This window comes from Crinia signifera, chromosome 7 (genome assembly GCF_055691185.1).
Source record: "Crinia signifera chromosome 7, ASM5569118v1, whole genome shotgun sequence".
Taxonomy (NCBI): domain Eukaryota; kingdom Metazoa; phylum Chordata; class Amphibia; order Anura; family Myobatrachidae; genus Crinia; species Crinia signifera.
In genome coordinates this window covers 80,132,597-80,150,940 of record NC_139223.1, presented here as the reverse complement: position 1 = coordinate 80,150,940, position 18,344 = coordinate 80,132,597, and the positions used below count along the sequence as shown (strand labels likewise).

General features: G+C 43.9%; 1 protein-coding gene across 1 annotated transcript in view; it reads left to right on the top strand.

Annotated features, from left to right (window-relative positions):
- The window catches only part of ABAT (4-aminobutyrate aminotransferase), a 186,344-nt gene that overhangs the window by 128,968 nt on the left and 39,032 nt on the right, over window positions 1-18,344 (top strand). Inside the window, exons 9-10 of the mRNA XM_083153381.1 lie at window positions 1,421-1,483; window positions 4,336-4,399. Of these exons, the coding sequence (XP_083009507.1) occupies window positions 1,421-1,483; window positions 4,336-4,399 (127 nt within the window). The remainder of the gene's footprint in view (window positions 1-1,420; window positions 1,484-4,335; window positions 4,400-18,344) is intronic.

Genomic DNA, 18,344 nt, shown 5'->3' with positions numbered 1-18,344 from the left:
AGTTGAGAATAGAATAGTTTGGCAAGCGCAGCGAGCCACCGAGCCCCGCGAGGGGACGCGGATACCTTCACAGGTAAACGCGTCCCTTCGCGGGCTTCACAGGTATCCGCGTCCGCTCGCCACGCTTCGGGCTCGGTGGCTCGCTGCGCTCGCCACACTATTCTATTCTCAACTCCACGCCCTAGTGGATAGTAGGGGTATGAAAAGGTCGGAGGACGCGTACCGCCGCCCCTCGCGGGCTCGCTGCGCTCGCCACGCTTCGGGTTCACGTTGATCACGTGGTGGCGTAAACTACTTTTGGGGGGACATTTCAATGTTCAGGGGTGTTTTTGGCCCATTTACCATTGTTCCTATGATAATTTGGGTAAATTGAGCCATTTCACATGTTTCCTATGGGAAATCGTGGTCATCGCGGGTAAATTGAGGCATTTAACATTGTTCTCTATGGGGAAATCGCGGGCATCACGTCTGGCCCATCGCAGCCCATTTTTTAGTGCATGCGATGCCCGCGATGGCCCCGATTTTACCCCCGATGCCCGCGATCATGATCGTTGTGGCCGTGCTAGGAAACAAGTACCTTTTTTTTTTTATATGGGAGCCAATGAGTTTGTTTTTATTCCTGTGGGGGCCAATGTGTTTTTCCTGTGGGGGCCTGATGGTGTGCCTTGGCAATTTAAAATCTTGTTTGATGTGTGCTGCGAGTTGAAAATGTTGACATTCACTGGCCAAACCGTGCTTCTCACTTCTATGGAGGGAATTCAAGTGTTGTGCATGCCAGCGGCCACTAGATGGCACCCAATAGAGCAATTTAAGTGTTGCTCCCTTTGCTGACACTGTTATGTTGTTCCGTCATTTTGACGGACTGGTAACTTGTAAATAAATAAATATTTTATTTCAGCCTGTAGGGCGCAGTACTAACTTTAATAATGAGCATTATATTCTAATGGAGTTATTATATAGCAACTATATTTTTGAAAATAGCATGAAATATGAACAGATTAAGATGGCTAATTGTAACAGAAATTGAGCGCACCATGGAAATGTATTTCTTTATTTAGGTCTGGGACTTAAAATATTAATTAGACTTTCATATATAAATATGGCAATGGGTAGTAGCAGACTTGTGAATAGCTTCTGTGGGAATTCCAATACCGTTTACAGTATCTTCCTCCACACTTTCTTGTTTCTACGTGTATCCCCTGATAACATACTTTACATCTGAGGGCTTATCTGGTTTTGAACAAAACATTACAGCAATGACTTATCTGAAATATACCTAGTTTTAATTTGGTAAATGTGGTACAGTATGTACTATAATAAAGACTACAGGCAAGCCAAATCACCACAAGGGCTCTGATCTTGTATGTAACACACATGACACCAGTTTGCTGCTCTACAATGTAATGTAACTGTATTTCAGAACAAAGAGCGGGGCCACAGTAGTGCAACAAAGGAAGAGCTGGAGACATGCATGGTGAACAAGGTAAAATTATGTAAAAAAAATTCCTGTTAAAATGATTACATGTTAATTTGGACTTTACGTAATAACTGCAATAAAGCTATGTACACTTTACACATTAGTTGTCTTTTTTTTTTCTTTTAGTTATTATTGGGAAATACATTTGTGTGAGCTTCTGCGAATACCTATTACACTTTCTTTTGTCTACGTATCTCTTTAAAATGAAGCCCAAATATAATAGCCTGGGATTAGTGGGTCCTGGCACTATCCTGACAAGATGGGTACTACTGTACATTTTAAGCGGCAATTAACTTAAACTCAAAACCACCCCCGCTTTGCCTTTAAACTGACCGCCATTTTGGATCTAGTGAATTTTTGTGGGAATTGCAATGGTTACCACATATTGCAGGCTAATAAATAGATAGATAATGACCAGCGCACTAGCTCTATAAATATGTCCCCAAATAAGTGGGATGGTGTGTTATGTCGGCGGTAAGAAAGATGCCGATATGAGTGGGTGAAGCACGAAGAATTTATTGGTATTGGACACAGTGTATGGGTATAAACTGCTCTGCAACCAAAATATTCTGACAGTGCTGGTGCTGTGGGGGAAGAGAGGGGAGAGTACCGCTGCACTGTGTGTCTGCGGTCTGGTATGACTCTCCCTCCGGTGTGGTGCTGGGAGACGGGTGGGTGATGATGGGATTCTGAATGCCGGGATCCCGACCGCCGGGATTTTAACTGCATCCCGTTTATACCCGTTTATACCCATACACTGTGTCCAATACCAATAAATTCTTCGTGCTTCACCCACTCATATCGGCATTTTTCTTACCGCCGACATAACACACCATCCCACTTATTTGGGGACATATTTATAGAGCTAGTGCGCTGGTCATTATCTATCTATTTATCTGCACTCCTTTGAGCCTGGACAACTCGACCAAGCTGCCAGCACTCAGGTTGAGCGCTACTATCTACCAAAATTGCCCAGCATATTGCAGGCTGTTATATTTGGCCAATGGTGGAGGAAGGTTAGCTTACAGTGACACCAGATGACAGCACTGTGGCATTGGATAAGAATACCTCCCAACATTTAGGCTTGCAGAAATTGTACAAACCCCTTTACCATAATCCGCTACTGTAAAAATTCCACTTTTAACAAAGCATTGCCTATTTTAATATACCCGGTCTGAAACTGGTGATCCAGAACTCACAGAAATCTGAACAGTTTGGAGAACAAAGTGTGGTGCGCAATTATCAGCAGCTGGCAAGGGGTAGTCACTCCCCTAAAAAGGTAGAAAATAGAAATGGTTTGCCAGCGCTGGCTGAATGATCTACACAAGACTGTTCACAATGATAAATAATATTTATTAACTAGAATTACAGTACGACAAATGTAAAAATCAATACTAATATACCTGATAATAATATAAAACACAATATATGAAAATCAGAGAAAAAATGGATGTCACATCTGTGACTTCAATCGTGGTATATGTTGTTAGTAAAATTCAAGTAAAGATTTTTTTTTCCCCCAAAACTGGGTAAGAGATGATATCATATTACCATTTTTATGGTGATCCACTGATGGATGGATCTACACTTTTCTAGTATTTTATTTTCCTCCAAGCATCATAGTGAATAAAAGGTTTCGGTCCCTTTAAGGACCTTCCTCAGGTAGATACAGCATGTTACAACGTAGAATCAGTTGGATCAGCAGCCAAAGTAGAACCAGTTTCAGCTCAAAATCGCCCAGGGAGTATTCTGGTTCACTTGCAAAAGCAAATTCTCTCTCTACTGGACAAAACCATGTGCACTGCAGGGGAGGGGGGCATATTTAAAATGTGCAGAGAGAGTTAGATTTGTGTGAGTTATTTTGTTTCTGTGCTTCATTTGTACACTGCAATATAGACTTCAAACTGATATCTAAATTGCAGTGTAAAAATAAAGCAGCTAGTATTTACTCTGCACAGAAACAAAATAACTCACACAAATCTAACTCTCTCTGCACATGTTACATCTGCCCCCCCCCCCCCCCCCTGCAGTGCACATGGGCCCTTATTCTGGTTGGTGCGGCCGGAGCCGCATATGCGGCTCCGACCGTGCAGGCGAATCCCCGCCTTCAATACGGATCGCCACGGCCGTCCGTACGCGGACATGTGGCGGTCCGCATGAAAATGGCGGGGGATACGCCTCCACCATCTTGGAGCAGCCCCCTGCATTCGATGGTCACCGACCATCGAAGGCAGGGCCGCACGCTCCACCAGCGCCCGCACCCATAGACCTCATGGACACTTGTCCGTGTAAAAGCATGTATGGGGGCGGGCAGCTGACATCCGGCGATGTCAGATGCCCGCCCCCAACACATGCGTCACAGCCTCATTACCATGCGTACGCCCCGCGTTTGCATGGGAACGCCCATGAAACGCGGGGCGTATGCATAGGGAAATGAGGCTAAGTAGCCCCTCACGCCCCTATCCACCCCCTTTGCGGCGTTAAAAAAAATTGTGCTGCGATTTCGCCTGCACATGCGCAGAGTGCCCTCTGCACATGCGCAGAGCGAAAACATCGGCGGAACGGCCGCATGCGGCCGTTACCGCTTAGAGCAGAATAAGGGCCATGGTTATGTCCATTAGGGAGAGAATTTGCTTTAGCGAATGAACCAGAATCAGGCCCATGGTCCTTAACTTTCTCTGCACATATTTCTCTGCAAAAATTGCAGCCGTGCTTGCACACAGGTCTGAATCAGGCACAAAATGAGGCCTTAGATTATTCTTCTCATTTTCCTTGTATTCCCACTGGTTTAAAGCTATGAATGGGTCGTTATCTGGACTCACAAAAACAAATCAAAACTGATCTTTTTTTCTGTTCAGTACCCAGGTTGTCCAGACTACAGCATTTTGTCATTTATGGGTGGTTTTCATGGACGAACTATGGGTAAGAAATATGCTTTTTTAGTCACTTTAACTCCCAACCTTCCTCATCCATTCCATTAAACCAGTAAATCCTTAGAGAGTCTGGTCTATGACATGAGAGCATCACACAGTTGCTGCAGATTTATACTGCAAATCACCCATCCCTCCATATCCTTTAGGTGTTGTATTGCAGTGATGTATGGTGACACTGAAGTCACTGTCATGTTTGTGAAACCAGTCTGAGATAGTATGTACTTTTTGACATGGTACAGTACATTATGCTTCTGGAACTAGATGTGATGCGAACGCTCAGAGCCGGCCCTAGCCTAAATGAAACCCTAGGCAAGATTTTGGCTGGTGCCCCCTAGCACCGCCACTAGTTCCGCCTCTGACCCTGCTCCCCTTTCCCAGCACCATCAACCCTCATCATAGCAGTCATCATTTTGGTGCTCCTACCTGCAATATTTTAAATAGAAACAGTGCACACATTCGGTGCGCAGCCCAAACAGGGGTGTGTTCTTGCTGGGAAGGGGCATGGCCACCCAATAGTACCCCCAATTCAAATTATGCCACACAGTAGTGCAACTTTATTCACATTATTTCATGCGATGGTATCCCTTATTCACGTTACGTCACACAGTAGTACCCCTTTACCTTATGTACATTACTCCTCACATTATTCACATTATACCCTAAGAAAAAAATCCTGAGAAAATATTGTATTTTAAGCACCTCCATGGCCACACTGCAACCCAGCACAAAGCAGTGTGTGCTGGGCAGAGGAGAAGAGCTGCAGCTGCTGCTATCACTTAAGGGGAGGGGGCCCGGGGCCCCCACTGGGCCCTCCCATCAGACTTTGGCCTGGGTAATTTGTACCCCCTACCCCTTTCTCTCGGTACCCCTGATAATACCACACAGTAATGCCCCTTACACAATACACACATTATTAATGTCATTATAACCATAATGCCCCTTACACATATGTTGCACATTATTAATGCCCTTATACACATGACACACATAATGCCTGTTACACATATGTCGCACATTATTAATGCATTTATACATGACACACATAATGCCCCTAACACATATGCCGAACACTATTGCACAACCTACCCATCTGCAGACAGCACTCGCTCAGCCGCTAACACTGTGACCTCTGCCTCTGCTTGGATACAGATGTTTCCTCATACATCTTGCCTCAATAGGCCATGCAGCTCCTGGCCTGTTCTGCTAACGTTGGGTGCATTTTTTGCTGAAAATTAGTCTTATTTGCATTGTTATGACGAGCACACAAAAGGAGCTTCCGATGATTAAAATGATATGCGGCATGCCTATATTCTGTGTGCGACTGTGGCTGTACCTGCATACGGAATGCTATGTTACAGTGATTTCCATGAATACACTATTTCATATGCAGATACAGCCTCACTCACACACAGAATATAGACATGATGCATATCATTTTAATCAGCAGAAGCTGCTGGTGCCCCTAGGCATTCCAAATTGCCTAGTTTGCAAGTTAGGGACCCTAACAATTGCCTAGTTTGCCTATGCCTAAGGCCGGCTCGCTGCACACTGGCTGCACATACTGTTTAGGCTTGTGATATGAACTCGCATTGCAAGCCAAAAGAAACACGGTGCGATGTGAACTACACGCAATGTATTTTGAACTAAAAAGTTCAAAACACACCCGAGAATCACAGCAATGGGTCAATCGTATTAACCCGAAGGGTGCGAGTTGCCAATCGGGTGCCGTTTTCACGATGAAAACTGCACCCAAATTGACCCTAACTTGCACCCTTCGCAGGGCCAAATTGGCTGAAAATAGCTTGCATCCCTATGGAGGTGCGAGCACTTTTCAGTGAATTCAGCCCGCCGTAAAGTGTGACCGGTGTCGTGATGATTCGCACTCGGCGAATCATTCACACACATCGGGGTTAATAGGACTGACCCGCATGTGTGGGCACCATAGAAGCAATGGGCAAGTGTGTCCTTCCACCTCTGAATCAGGCCTTCCATGTGGTCAGGTTATAGACATTTTCTATGCTAAACCATACTAGAACACTATAGCCAACCATTAGTTACCTGCACTCAGTCAGTCAGTTGTTTTGGTGACATCACTTATATATTGCAGAATATTTAGTAGTTTATTCCAACTTAAAATACAATATTTTATTTAGATGATAAACATTATTAAAAGTGAGATTAAGGAATTGGTATACATTGCCTTGCCAATGACCTCACATGCATGCAAGTCCTTTATCACTGTTATATCAGTCCTTCTGCTCAGCTGTGAATCCTTCCGTATTGCTTGGTGAGTCCTTTCGCACTGGTACAGGAGTTCCGCTCACACGGTTATGGGAGCCTGTGCGCACAGCTACAGTATATAATTCAGCACAGCTATGGGGATATATGGTCGTGGACCTATTGGACCATCCACATGGACTCCTATTGGAAATGGCCTGAAGCATGAAAAGCAAAACCAGCCATGTGAGGGGACGCAGTATACTTAATGGGGGACCAGATTCCTTCTGCACAGCTATGGGAGTCCTTCTGCACAGCTATATAATTCCTTCTTCAGAGCTCTGGGAATCCTCCTGCACATCTATGGGAATCCTTCTGCACATCTATGGGAATCCTTCTGCACATCTATGGGAATCCTCCTGCACATCTATGGGAATCCTCCTGCACAGCTATGGGAATCCTCCTGCACATCTATGGGAATCCTTCTGCACATCTATGGGAATCCTTCTGCACATCTATGGGAATCCTTCTGCACATCTATGGGAGTCCTCCTGCACAGCTATGGGTGTCCTCCTGCACAGCTATGGGAGTCCTCCTGCACAGCTATGGGAGTCCTCCTGCACAGCTATGGGAGTCCTCCTGCACAGCTATATAATTCCTTCTGCACAGCTATGGGAGTGCTTCTGCACAGCTATGGGAGTGCTTCTGCACAGCTATGGGAGTGCTTCTGCACAGCTATGGGAGTGCTTCTGCACAGCTAGGGGAGTCCTTCTGCACAGCTAGGGGAGTCCTTCTGCACAGCTATATAATTCCTTCTGCACAGCTATGGGAGTCCTTCTGCACAGCTATGGGAGTCCTTCTGCACAGCTATGGGAGTGCTTCTGCACAGCTATGGGAGTGCTTCTGCACAGCTAGGGGAGTCCTTCTGCACAGCTATATAATTCCTTCTGTACAGCTATAAATCTCCTTCTGCACAGCTATGGGAGTTATTCTGCCCAGCTACGGGATGGCTATATCATTCCTCCTGTACAACTATTGTAGTCCTTCTGCACAGCTATGGGAGTCCTTCTGCACAGCTATGGGAGTGCTTCTGCACAGCTATATAATTCCTTATGTACAGCTATATAATTCCTTCTGAATTCACATGAAAAAGAAAAAAAGAATTGTCACAATAGTGGTGCACCTCAAAATGAATTGCGAGACTTAAAACATAATTTTTAATGGATCAATTTAAAAAGAAATCGGTTGCGAAATATGACAAAACAACATGAAACATATAACATGGACAGTGCTAGTGTGAACTTAAAAACTTGGGCTCATGCGGCGTCCCTTGATATTATTGTTTGTAGCTTATACACAAGTGGGTCTCACCTTCAGTGCTGGCTATTGTGCCTATAATGCACTGATGGGGACTCAAGAAGCTCTTTATTAAATAAACAATCAATCGTCTGCCTGTGTCTTTATTTATACGTACATTGCTTTAAAAAAAATGGAAGAGATTTCTGTCACATACGTGAAAAATATAGCTGACACTTAAACAGTCTCTGATTAATTCTACTGGATGTCCTAGTCTGCACTTAAATCGTAGTGACTGCCTCAATGCCGATAAGCACTGTATAGTGTGAATTTCTACATGTAGTTCTACACAGTGTCGGAGTGGGGTTATGAGCAGCTGGCGCGAGCGCCTGATATATACTGCTCTAGTACACCCCTTGGGTCACTTTGTTTGTAGGTGCAAGAAATGGCCAGTGTTTACCAAAATAAATTTGGACAGAGTTGTCGGCGTATTTTTGTATGTGGTATCACACGAGTCTGGCTGTCATATCCCACCCCTGTCAGTTTGTGGGGTTACAGATGGATATACCCCAGGACTGGCAGGTGGTAGTAACGATCAGTTCAGAGCTCCCAGTATTTTAAGATAAAGTGCTGATAGTTTAATTGTTTAACTGGAAATGCGCTATTATGTAGTTAGATAGAGGTTACCTCGATGTATATACACACTGTGTAACGTAGAGATCCTACACGTGGATCAACACAGTGTCGAGGTTGGGTTGTGAGCAGATGGCATAATCGCCTAGTATGTAGTGCACAAATCACCCTCTAGATCACTTATTTTCTACAGGCGCATAATAATTACCAGTATCTGTAACCAAAGATAATTTTGGACAGATTTTACAAATATCTGCACTGATACAGGGTCACATAGGGTTTGGCTGTAGTGTCTCGCCTCTGCCAGATCGTGGAGTCACAGGTAAGTATTACCCAAGACTGGCAAGCGGAGATGACTAACAGCTCACGATCCCCAGTGTTTGCTGCATACGGCAATGTACATAAATTAAAGAAAATATATTAACTAGACATTAGAGTCCTTAAAAGGACTGGAAATAGTAACAGTCAGGCAGGAAAATAAAAAAGGTTTCAGGGAGCGACCGCACGGCTAGTGGAGGCCGGCGTACGCTTCGCAGTTTCTTCCTCAGGGCGACCTGTACCATCGTCACCAGAGGGTTTAAAAAGGGCGCTTCTCATTGCGTAGTACCAATCGGAGGTGCAGTACCGCCCTTACTGCCGCCCCCTTCACAGGTGTGTCGTGTCTGTGTTAATCCCCTCTAGTGGGCGTTCACTCCGTTCTGTTAGTTGTGGTAACCGTGTCTAGGATACCGTTGTCAGGGATTCGGGGGATGCGCGTCGCACATACTCCTCGCTGTGGTCCGTCCTTCTGTGTCTATACGGGGAGTGAGTATATTGAGGTGATCAGGATTGTGGCTATCTGCCATTATATTGTTAGACTCCCTGTCAGTCCTGACAGTATTGTTAAGGTTCTATTGATCAGGCGCATACATGTTATAGATGTCATAGGTTTACATGGATGATCGCATTGGCTACGCATGCTTAATTACTCCGGTACTAACGTCGTTTGTCATATATCTAGATATTTTATAATACTTCACATCGATGTGCTATTTATCTGTCATTTTCTTATTTAGACATTGGTCATCTTAGAGATTTCGACACTGACGGATTGTGTCCCTTCTCGTGTCGTATGTACACATGTCAGAAGGAGTATAAATTCACTATCGTTGTGTTAGTTTGAAAATATATTGTATTAAATCTCATTAGTGAAAAGACAAAAGAGAGGAGAGAAGATATTGGCGCATGGGATAGAAGGCGCCGAATATCTATTATAGAATTCAATATTGTCAGGTACTAAACTAACGCTGAGTTGTCGCGGTAGTGTATCATATTATCTCCTTATGTGTGCTGTTTTATCTATAGCTGGGAGGTAGATATTGTATCATCCCAGTAAGTGCCTTGAATATTGTGAGACTCCAGGGAGTGAAAATATGAAGAAATTAGGGGTGTCAGTGAGATGTCGACCGTGGTGTCCACCAATCGGACAAGATACAGTCATATTCCTTCTTGGTTATCCGTGGGGTAATACCCATGTGATAGTGGTGAGAAATGTGTATTGGGGTCAGTTCTCTGACCCGTGGAAATGCTGAGGTGGGATTTGAAAATCGCTAAAGTGATAATTTTGAGATATTCCTTGGTGATTAAGTTATATAGTACCTGGTACCCATCCTGTGGAGGAGGTGACTCCAGTGGTCATGTGAAAAAATAGAGTGATAACTTGAAAAACAAAAATGTGATACAACCGTGACAATTAATACGTGCTGATGGGAAGTGGGCTATGGAGAGGGGGTGTGTATTATGGCACCCAATAGTGTCTGATAAAGCTGTGATATACCTAATACGGGGCATAGTGATGACACTTTATGAGATAAGATTGGCAGAAATTGCCTTAATGTAAGTGTGTAAGTCGAGGTCGGACAAGGGCTTGCGTGACAGCGTTGTATTAGATACCAGGATTGGATCATGGTTACTTATAGTATCCTGATTGAATATGGAGGGAGGTTGGGATTGATCTATTTGGGGATTCCCTATAAATAGCATGCATAGCTATTCTCCTCATTGAGTCCGTTGGGCACCATAGTGTTCATGAGGAAGATGAGCCGAGTCTCTTGTTTAAGTAATGCTTTATCCCTATCACCTTTCCTGTCGCCCAAGTCAACTTCTATCATACCGAAGGCTTGTAGGCCCGTGGGGTCACTCTGATGGTATCTTTGAAAGTGCCTGGCGATAGGTGTAAGAGTTTTCATGTTGGCCTTGTCCCTGTTGGCATTTTTTATGCTGGACAGATGTTCTAGGAGTCTCTGTTTGAGGGGTCTAATGGTTTTTTCTATATAATGTCTCTCACACGGACATTTAAGGTTATACACCACCCCTGATGTCACACATGTGATGTTACTCCTGATCTCTCTTTTCTTCCCAAATTTGTCCATGTAGGAGGTAGTGGGGACCATTAGTGGGCACGCTTTGCATTTGCCACATTTGCGTGAACCCACTTTCTGTTTGATTTGCGTAGTGGGTTGGGTCATGTGACTGTGAACTAGGATGTCTTTCAGGTTGCTACTCCTTCTCCAGCACATCTGAACTCGTGGTCCCAGGATCTCATCCAGATCCGTATCAGTCCTTAGTACATCGGTGTGTTTATTAATAATGCCCTGGATGGTTTTCCATTCCGAGCAATATGTCCCTATGAACCGTACCACCTCCTTCGATTCTCCTGTGTCTTTAGGTTTAGGTGTAAGGAGTGTGTCCCTGCTGACCTTGCCTGCTTCCTTAGCTGCTTTTCTAATCTCCCTTTTGCTGTACCCTCTGTACTCCAACCGCTTTGATAATTCTCCAGCTCTCTTCTCATATGTTTTTTCCTCAGAGCAGTTCCTCCTTGTTCTTAGAAATTCTCCTTTTGGGAGGCCCTTGAGGACTGGTGGGAAGTGTGAGCTTTTATGATGGAGGATGGAATTGGTTGCGGTCTTTTTACGGAATAGATCTGATGTTATATGTCCGTCTGGTTCAATAGTGAGTTTTAGGTCAAGAAAGGAGACAGATTCCTGACTGATGTCAAACGTCAGTTTCAGGTTGAGCTCATTATGGTTAAGTCTGGCAATAAATAGGGTGAACTGTTCTTTAGGTCCTTCCCAGATGATCAGCAGGTCATCTATGTACCTAAGCCATAATAGGACATGTCTGGTATACGGTTCATTTTCTTCACTAAAAACCACCTCCCGCTCCCACCATCCCAGGTACAGGTTCGCATAGGTTGGTGCGCAAGCGCTACCCATAGCGGTCCCCTGTACCTGGAGGTAGATGTTCTCATTGCAGGTGAAGAAGTTTCTCGTGAGTATAAATTCTAGAAGTTGGATGATGAATTTATTGAAATCCTCATTCTGTTCCATACTAAGGAAGTATTTGGTGGCATTGATACCATGTTCATGAATTATGCTGGTATATAGCCCTTCTACATCACATGTCACGAGCCAACATTCATCGCTAAGGACCACGTCTTGGATTTTATTAAGTACGTCCATCGTGTCCCTAGTGTATGATGGTAGGGTCAGTACATATCTGCGTAACCAATGGTCCACAAATTTGCTAGCATTCTCAGTAAGACCCCCCATCCCAGAGACAATTGGCCTCCCAGGTGGATTCTTGTCGTTTTTATGCACTTTAGGTAGGAGGTACAGTGTAGGTACTCTGGGATGATTCACTGTCAGAAAATCCATTTGTGTTTTATTGATGGTGCCCTCGCTCATTGCGTCCTTAAGTATTTGTTTGTATTGTTCTGAATATTTCCCTAAGGGGTTGAACGTAAGTTTTCTATAGCAAGTTTTGTCTCTAAGTTGGCGATTGAGTTCTTGGATGTATTTATCTCGGCTCCATAACACAATGTTACCCCCCTTATCCGAGGGCTTGACAATAGTATCATCCCATTTTGTAATCTCCTTAAGTGCCTGCTGTTCTTCTTTAGACAGATTGCCTGGGAGGTTTGTCTTTTTCCGCCTCTCCAATGCGTCCAGGTCTTTACTGACAAGGTCAATATAAGTTTTGACCTGTGGGCAAATTTTAAAATCTGGATAGAACTGGGATTTCTTTTTCAGAGGTGGACCTGGGTTTTGTTCTGCGAGTTCGTCCATGTCACATGGATCTTCATCAGCTAACTCATCTAGTATTGCCAAGGCATTCAGATCTTCTTTGGTAAAGAAACTGGTGATCTTAGGTTGTCTGTCAATTGTATCGGCATTTACAGATATATTGGGCTGGTAACCAGAGGTGTCATGGTCCTTTTTGCTAAACAGTTTCTTTAGTAGGAGTTTCCTCCCAAAGAGGTTAATGTCTCGCTCATAATCAAAGCGGTCAAAAGTTTGAGTGGGACTGAAGGATAGTCCTTTGCTAAGAACTTCATTCTGGGCAGGGGTCAATTCATGGTCTGTCAGGTTGATAACGCGCAGGCGATCTACAGGTTTTAGTTCCTGTATCGTCTGTACTCCCTGTGTTCCTCCCTCCATTCCCTGTTGGGTCTTTTTCTTCTTGCCCCTCCTGATCTTTCTTGGTGCCCTCCTATATTGTCCCTGGTCTCTCTTGGGGTAACCCCTAAAAAATCCTGTGCAGTTTTGCGTGTGTTGCGCTGTTCGTATGCGGACTCGCTCCCTGATGAATCTACATCAGATGTTGTGTAGTTGGGGGTGCAATTGTCCTGTGTGCGCCTATTACCATGATTCCATTTGTATACTGAGTTGGTGGTAAAATCCTGAAGATCCCTCTGTAATTTGGATTTTTTACGGCTAATGGTCTCCCTCTCAATGCCGTCTATCTCAGTCTTAAAGCGCTGATACATTTTTTGGAACCTGTCCAAATTTTCAAAGTCCTTGAGCCTGGTACTCAACCTTGCTATTTCCACCGCATGCTGCTCTAATTTGATCTCCTCGTGTTTGGTCAAAATGTTGATCAGTTTGAGTGAGCAGTTAGTGAGTGTCTGTTCCCACTCGGTGCGTAGGTTCTCAGAGGCCAACTCAAAGGATGGAAACACTTTAGGACGTAGGCCTCTTGGTGTAACCCTCTGTTTTGTGTAACTATCAAATGTGGCCTTGTTCCAAAAGGCTTTGGACTGCTTAATAAGAGTAAATTTGAGGGACTGAAGATCATTAACCCAGTCATCACTGGTTTGGATCTGGGTAATGTCTCTGGTTAGCAAATTGTCCATGCAATTTTTTAATTTATTCTGTCTTTCTGTCAAATCTTGACTGAGACTGAATATAGGGGCGATCGGTGTCGGTACTTCTGTATTAGACATAATTGAGTCGCAACCAACTGGTAACGTAGGTACAGTGTATAGTAATTATTGTTTAATGTTATATTCGAAAGCCGTCCGTGCAGATTGACCAGGAATGTGACTCTAGGTCACTGTAGATTAGACAGTAAGTATAATTGGGGTTGGTCATACGCACAGGACACACAGTTGTATTTCGTATAAATGGGTGACCCCCCGTCAGGGTATATTCTCAATAGTTGAAATAGACTGCCTGGGGGTGTGCTACCACAGGACAAAGAATTATGAATTCACATGAAAAAGAAAAAAAGAATTGTCACAATAGTGGTGCACCTCAAAATGAATTGCGAGACTTAAAACATAATTTTTAATGGATCAATTTAAAAAGAAATCGGTTGCGAAATATGACAAAACAACATGAAACATATAACATGGACAGTGCTAGTGTGAACTTAAAAACTTGGGCTCATGCGGCGTCCCTTGATATTATTGTTTGTAGCTTATACACAAGTGGGTCTCACCTTCAGTGCTGGCTATTGTGCCTATAATGCACTGATGGGGACTCAAGAAGCTCTTTATTAAATAAACAATCAATCGTCTGCCTGTGTCTTTATTTATACGTACATTGCTTTAAAAAAAATGGAAGAGATTTCTGTCACATACGTGAAAAATATAGCTGACACTTAAACAGTCTCTGATTAATTCTACTGGATGTCCTAGTCTGCACTTAAATCGTAGTGACTGCCTCAATGCCGATAAGCACTGTATAGTGTGAATTTCTACATGTAGTTCTACACAGTGTCGGAGTGGGGTTATGAGCAGCTGGCGCGAGCGCCTGATATATACTGCTCTAGTACACCCCTTGGGTCACTTTGTTTGTAGGTGCAAGAAATGGCCAGTGTTTACCAAAATAAATTTGGACAGAGTTGTCGGCGTATTTTTGTATGTGGTATCACACGAGTCTGGCTGTCATATCCCACCCCTGTCAGTTTGTGGGGTTACAGATGGATATACCCCAGGACTGGCAGGTGGTAGTAACGATCAGTTCAGAGCTCCCAGTATTTTAAGATAAAGTGCTGATAGTTTAATTGTTTAACTGGAAATGCGCTATTATGTAGTTAGATAGAGGTTACCTCGATGTATATACACACTGTGTAACGTAGAGATCCTACACGTGGATCAACACAGTGTCGAGGTTGGGTTGTGAGCAGATGGCATAATCGCCTAGTATGTACTGCACAAATCACCCTCTAGATCACTTATTTTCTACAGGCGCATAATAATTACCAGTATCTGTAACCAAAGATAATTTTGGACAGATTTTACAAATATCTGCACTGATACAGGGTCACATAGGGTTTGGCTGTAGTGTCTCGCCTCTGCCAGATCGTGGGGTCACAGGTAAGTATTACCCAAGACTGGCAAGCGGAGATGACTAACAGCTCACGATCCCCAGTGTTTGCTGCATACGGCAATGTACATAAATTAAAGAAAATATATTAACTAGACATTAGAGTCCTTAAAAGGACTGGAAATAGTAACAGTCAGGCAGGAAAATAAAAAAGGTTTCAGGGAGCGACCGCACGGCTAGTGGAGGCCGGCGTACGCTTCGCAGTTTCTTCCTCAGGGCGACCTGTACCATCGTCACCAGAGGGTTTAAAAAGGGCGCTTCTCATTGCGTAGTACCAATCGGAGGTGCAGTACCGCCCTTACTGCCGCCCCCTTCACAGGTGTGTCGTGTCTGTGTTAATCCCCTCTAGTGGGCGTTCACTCCGTTCTGTTAGTTGTGGTAACCGTGTCTAGGATACCGTTGTCAGGGATTCGGGGGATGCGCGTCGCACATACTCCTCGCTGTGGTCCGTCCTTCTGTGTCTATACGGGGAGTGAGTATATTGAGGTGATCAGGATTGTGGCTATCTGCCATTATATTGTTAGACTCCCTGTCAGTCCTGACAGTATTGTTAAGGTTCTATTGATCAGGCGCATACATGTTATAGATGTCATAGGTTTACATGGATGATCGCATTGGCTACGCATGCTTAATTACTCCGGTACTAACGTCGTTTGTCATATATCTAGATATTTTATAATACTTCACATCGATGTGCTATTTATCTGTCATTTTCTTATTTAGACATTGGTCATCTTAGAGATTTCGACACTGACGGATTGTGTCCCTTCTCGTGTCGTATGTACACATGTCAGAAGGAGTATAAATTCACTATCGTTGTGTTAGTTTGAAAATATATTGTATTAAATCTCATTAGTGAAAAGACAAAAGAGAGGAGAGAAGATATTGGCGCATGGGATAGAAGGCGCCGAATATCTATTATAGAATTCAATATTGTCAGGTACTAAACTAACGCTGAGTTGTCGCGGTAGTGTATCATATTATCTCCTTATGTGTGCTGTTCTATCTATAGCTGGGAGGTAGATATTGTATCATCCCAGTAAGTGCCTTGAATATTGTGAGACTCCAGGGAGTGAAAATATGAAGAAATTAGGGGTGTCAGTGAGATGTCGACCGTGGTGTCCACCAATCGGACAAGATACAGTCATATTCCTTCTTGGTTATCCGTGGGGTAATACCCATGTGATAGTGGTGAGAAATGTGTATTGGGGTCAGTTCTCTGACCCGTGGAAATGCTGAGGTGGGATTTGAAAATCGCTAAAGTGATAATTTTGAGATATTCCTTGGTGATTAAGTTATATAGTATCTGGTACCCATCCTGTGGAGGAGGTGACTCCAGTGGTCATGTGAAAAAATAGAGTGATAACTTGAAAAACAAAAATGTGATACAACCGTGACAATTAATACGTGCTGATGGGAAGTGGGCTATGGAGAGGGGGTGTGTATTATGGCACCCAATAGTGTCTGATAAAGCTGTGATATACCTAATACGGGGCATAGTGATGACACTTTATGAGATAAGATTGGCAGAAATTGCCTTAATGTAAGTGTGTAAGTCGAGGTCGGACAAGGGCTTGCGTGACAGCGTTGTATTAGATACCAGGATTGGATCATGGTTACTTATAGTATCCTGATTGAATATGGAGGGAGGTTGGGATTGATCTATTTGGGGATTCCCTATAAATAGCATGCATAGCTATTCTCCTCATTGAGTCCGTTGGGCACCATAGTGTTCATGAGGAAGATGAGCCGAGTCTCTTGTTTAAGTAATGCTTTATCCCTATCACCTTTCCTGTCGCCCAAGTCAACTTCTATCATACCGAAGGCTTGTAGGCCCGTGGGGTCACTCTGATGGTATCTTTGAAAGTGCCTGGCGATAGGTGTAAGAGTTTTCATGTTGGCCTTGTCCCTGTTGGCATTTTTTATGCTGGACAGATGTTCTAGGAGTCTCTGTTTGAGGGGTCTAATGGTTTTTCCTATATAATGTCTCTCACACGGACATTTAAGGTTATACACCACCCCTGATGTCACACATGTGATGTTACTCCTGATCTCTCTTTTCTTCCCAAATTTGTCCATGTAGGAGGTAGTGGGGACCATTAGTGGGCACGCTTTGCATTTGCCACATTTGCGTGAACCCACTTTCTGTTTGATTTGCGTAGTGGGTTGGGTCATGTGACTGTGAACTAGGATGTCTTTCAGGTTGCTACTCCTTCTCCAGCACATCTGAACTCGTGGTCCCAGGATCTCATCCAGATCCGTATCAGTCCTTAGTACATCGGTGTGTTTATTAATAATGCCCTGGATGGTTTTCCATTCCGAGCAATATGTCCCTATGAACCGTACCACCTTCTTCGATTCTCCTGTGTCTTTAGGTTTAGGTGTAAGGAGTGTGTCCCTGCTGACCTTGCCTGCTTCCTTAGCTGCTTTTCTAATCTCCCTTTTGCTGTACCCTCTGTACTCCAACCGCTTTGATAATTCTCCAGCTCTCTTCTCATATGTTTTTTCCTCAGAGCAGTTCCTCCTTGTTCTTAGAAATTCTCCTTTTGGGAGGCCCTTGAGGACTGGTGGGAAGTGTGAGCTTTTATGATGGAGGATGGAATTGGTTGCGGTCTTTTTACGGAATAGATCTGATGTTATATGTCCGATTCCTGACTGATGTCAAACGTCAGTTTCAGGTTGAGCTCATTATGGTTAAGTCTGGCAATAAATAGGGTGAACTGTTCTTTAGGTCCTTCCCAGATGATCAGCAGGTCATCTATGTACCTAAGCCATAATAGGACATGTCTGGTATACGGTTCATTTTCTTCACTAAAAACCACCTCCCGCTCCCACCATCCCAGGTACAGGTTCGCATAGGTTGGTGCGCAAGCGCTACCCATAGCGGTCCCCTGTACCTGGAGGTAGATGTTCTCATTGCAGGTGAAGAAGTTTCTCGTGAGTATAAATTCTAGAAGTTGGATGATGAATTTATTGAAATCCTCATTCTGTTCCATACTAAGGAAGTATTTGGTGGCATTGATACCATGTTCATGAATTATGCTGGTATATAGCCCTTCTACATCACATGTCACGAGCCAACATTCATCGCTAAGGACCACGTCTTGGATTTTATTAAGTACGTCCATCGTGTCCCTA